The sequence below is a fragment of the Mus caroli genome, chromosome 8 (genome assembly GCF_900094665.2).
Source record: "Mus caroli chromosome 8, CAROLI_EIJ_v1.1, whole genome shotgun sequence".
Taxonomy (NCBI): Eukaryota; Metazoa; Chordata; class Mammalia; order Rodentia; family Muridae; genus Mus; species Mus caroli.
Genome location: NC_034577.1, coordinates 76,310,456 through 76,313,736, shown reverse-complemented (window position 1 = coordinate 76,313,736; position 3,281 = coordinate 76,310,456). Strand labels below are relative to the sequence as shown.

At 51.0% G+C, this 3,281-nt stretch overlaps 1 protein-coding gene across 1 annotated transcript in view; it reads left to right on the top strand.

Moving 5' to 3' along the window:
• The window catches only part of Rnaseh2a (ribonuclease H2 subunit A), a 12,932-nt gene that overhangs the window by 2,251 nt on the left and 7,400 nt on the right, over window positions 1–3,281 (top strand). The window contains exons 3-6 of the mRNA XM_029480255.1: window positions 1,121–1,548; window positions 1,733–1,804; window positions 1,923–2,049; window positions 2,148–2,302. Of these exons, the coding sequence (XP_029336115.1) occupies window positions 1,422–1,548; window positions 1,733–1,804; window positions 1,923–2,049; window positions 2,148–2,302 (481 nt within the window). The 5' untranslated portion in view covers window positions 1,121–1,421. The remainder of the gene's footprint in view (window positions 1–1,120; window positions 1,549–1,732; window positions 1,805–1,922; window positions 2,050–2,147; window positions 2,303–3,281) is intronic.

Sequence of the window (3,281 nt, the reverse complement as noted above, 5' to 3'; positions counted from 1 at the left end):
AAAAAGAAAAACAAACAGCAGGAGGAGAAGGAGCTGAGGTGGTGGCTGGTTTGAGGTGAGTACTGGGGCCCAAAGTCTGAAGCTTCAGGCTGGCTGGGGAGCAGGCACCTGACTTCAGACACAGGAGCTTTTCCGACAGCCGTGGGACAAAGCAGGAAATGCTGGAAGGAGAGAGCCCTGTTGGAGATTCAGGCCTGTGACTCAGGCACTCCTGAGGCAGGAGAATCAAGAGTTCAAGATCAGCTCAGGCTATATAGCAAGGTCAAGGCTATTTAATGCTACATGAGACCCTATCTTAAAAACAACAACAACAACTTGGTGGCAAGCAGAGGTATGTAATAGAGGAATGGACGTGTGTCTCATTGACCAAGAAGACATTAGAGTGTGATTGGAGTGGCCAAGGGGTCCGGGAGATGGGAGCTTCCTAAGATAAGGGATAGCAGGAGAAGAGTGGAGGGAGCGGGGAGGGGAGGGAAGACCCCTGCCTGATGGGTGCAGAGCCTAAACAGGAAGTGGCTGGGGCCCAGCATCTCCCACAGTGGTAGAGAAGGCTTTCTTTCAGAAAGATGATAAGGGACAGGTCCTGGAGGCAGCTGTGTCCTGGAGAGCCATTAACTTCAGGAAATGTGAGTCAGAAGGCCTAAGCCTTGTGGAATCTGGGACACTCAGTACTAGGAGCTGAGGTTCTGTGCAGCGTGGTGGGGAGGGAAGGTAGGTGTATCTCTGAGTTCAAGGACAATTTATGTAGCGAATTCTGGGTCAGCTAGAGAGACACAGTGAGACTCTCTCCAAAAAAGAAAAGAAAAGAAGAGAGACAGAGACAGATAGCCAGTACAAACATGAATGGCAGGTAGTAGGAGACCGGGACCCGGTGAGACCAGTGCTCTGCCTGTGCAATGATATTTGATCTTGTAAACCTCCAAAAAATATCAGCTGAGTGTGGGTTGGTAATTCCAGCATGGGAAATGGAGGTAGGAGGATTATGAATAGAAAGTCATCCCAGACTACATAGTGACTTCAAGGTTGACCAGCCCGGGCTTTATTAGTTGTCTCGAAAGAAACAAACCAAACAATCTGCTTAACTACATCTTAATTTCCTCGTTATTTCTCTCTGTACTAGTCACTGAGGGCCAGGCTCCCGTAGCAACGGGGCGGAGCTTGCAAAGTGACCCTGCCCACCCTCGATTACAAACCACGCCCTTGGAGATAGTCCTCAAAGACTACAATTCCCAGGAGAGAAGAGCAGACCAGCGGCGACAGCGGCGCGTGCGTAAACGACTACGCCGGAGGGCGCATCGAGGGCGGATTCTGCGAGCCGATTGGTCAGCAGCAAGAGCCGCTGCAGTTTTCGCGGAAAACGCGCGCTGGGACCTGCGCTTGCAGAGTTGTTTTCTACAACTGTTGGCTGTCGCAGAGGCAGCATGGATCTCAGCGAGCTGGAGAGGGACAATACGGGCCGTTGTCGTCTGAGTTCTCCTGTTCCTGCTGTGTGTCTCAAGGAGCCGTGCGTTCTGGGCGTGGATGAAGCGGGCCGAGGCCCTGTGCTTGGTGCGCTTCCAGGGCCGCGGGCTGGGAGGCGCGTGGGTGAAAGGGGTGCAATTTTCAGGGAAACCGGAGTGAGGATCATGCTGGGTCTTGGGATCTGGAAGCGATAGTGGGATGGCTTTTACATACTGTACTCTCTGTTGGGAACCCTGCTCTCAGAACTCAGACTTGTCCTCTTCCTACCAAGGTCCCATGGTCTACGCCATCTGTTACTGTCCCCTGTCTCGCTTGGCAGATCTGGAGGCCCTGAAAGTGGCAGGTGAGCCTGTGCTGAATGTCTGCACTCTGGGTTCCTGGGTATGGGCAGGTGAGATACAGAGGGGAAAGCAGAAACGGGAAAGAACCACTTGTCCCCTTTTCTTTAACTTTCTTCTCAGACTCAAAGACCTTGACAGAGAACGAGCGGGAGAGGCTCTTTGCGAAAATGGAGGAGGATGGAGACTTTGTGGGTTGGGCTTTGGACATCCTGTCTCCAAACCTGATCTCTACCAGCATGCTTGGGCGGTGAGGCGTCCCTTCATGAGTGGGGGGAAGAGCAGCCAACACAGGCTGGCTGCGTCCTGCCTTTGCAATAGTGTGGACTAAACTCTGTCCTTTACCAGAGTCAAGTACAACCTCAACTCCCTGTCACACGATACAGCTGCGGGGCTAATACGGTACGCACTGGACCAGAATGTGAATGTCACTCAGGTGAGCTGTTGGGTTACAGCCCTTTGGTCACCTTCTGATAAAAGGGCCTTTAAAAAGTTGAAGCTGGGTCTGTATCAGTGATAGATTGTTAGCCTAGCATGCATGAAGTCCTGCTTCCATCCCAGCACTGCATAAAGTCAGAGCCGTAACACTTAGGAAATGGAGGCAGGAGCATGAAGAGTTTATGGCCACCCTTGGCTAAAAAGTGAGTTGAATGTCAGCCCAGGCTACCTCCAGCCTGAACCCTGTTTTTAAAAAAAAAAAAAAATCACAAGAGGATGGACATAGTGAAGGAGGGAGAGGGTGACGTCAGGGCTTGTGTGGGGACCCTCTGTGGCTCAGTTGGTAGGTGCCTGTTGCAGAAGCATGACCGTGAAGGCATGGTGGCACGCCTTTCACCCTAGCACTCAGGAGCCGGAGGCAGGCAGAGGTCTGAGTTCCTGGGGATCCCTCCACACACACAGTGAGACCCTGTCTGAAGCAAGTGTGAGGACTGAGTTTGGATCCTTAGCATCCAAAGGTAAAGCCAGGCAAAGCAACATAAGCCTGTCACCTCAGTGCTGGCAGTGAGGACACAGGAGGATCTTGGGTCTGGATGGCTAACCAGTCGAGCTGAATTGTTGGATTTCAGGTTTAGTGCAAGACCTTGTCTCCAAAAAAAAAAAAAAAAACCAAAAAAGTGGGTCTAGAAAGATGAGAGCTTGGTCTGCCTGTCTGTCTTTCTCTTTCTTTCTTTCTTTCTTTCTTTCTTTCTTTCTTTCTTTCTTTCTTTCTTTCTTTCTTTCTTTCCTTGCTCCAGAGCACCTGGGTTGGATTCGCAGCATCCACTGGATAACTCAGAACAGCCTTACCTCCTGTTCTAGGACATCCTTATTGCCTCTTCTGGTCTCCTCAAGTAATACGCCCGTACACACAAGTAATACGCCCGTACACACAAGTAATACGCCCATGCACACAAGTAATACGCCCGTGCACACAAGTAATACGCCCGTACACACAAGCAATACGCCCGTACACACAAGTAATACGCCCGTACACATAAGTAA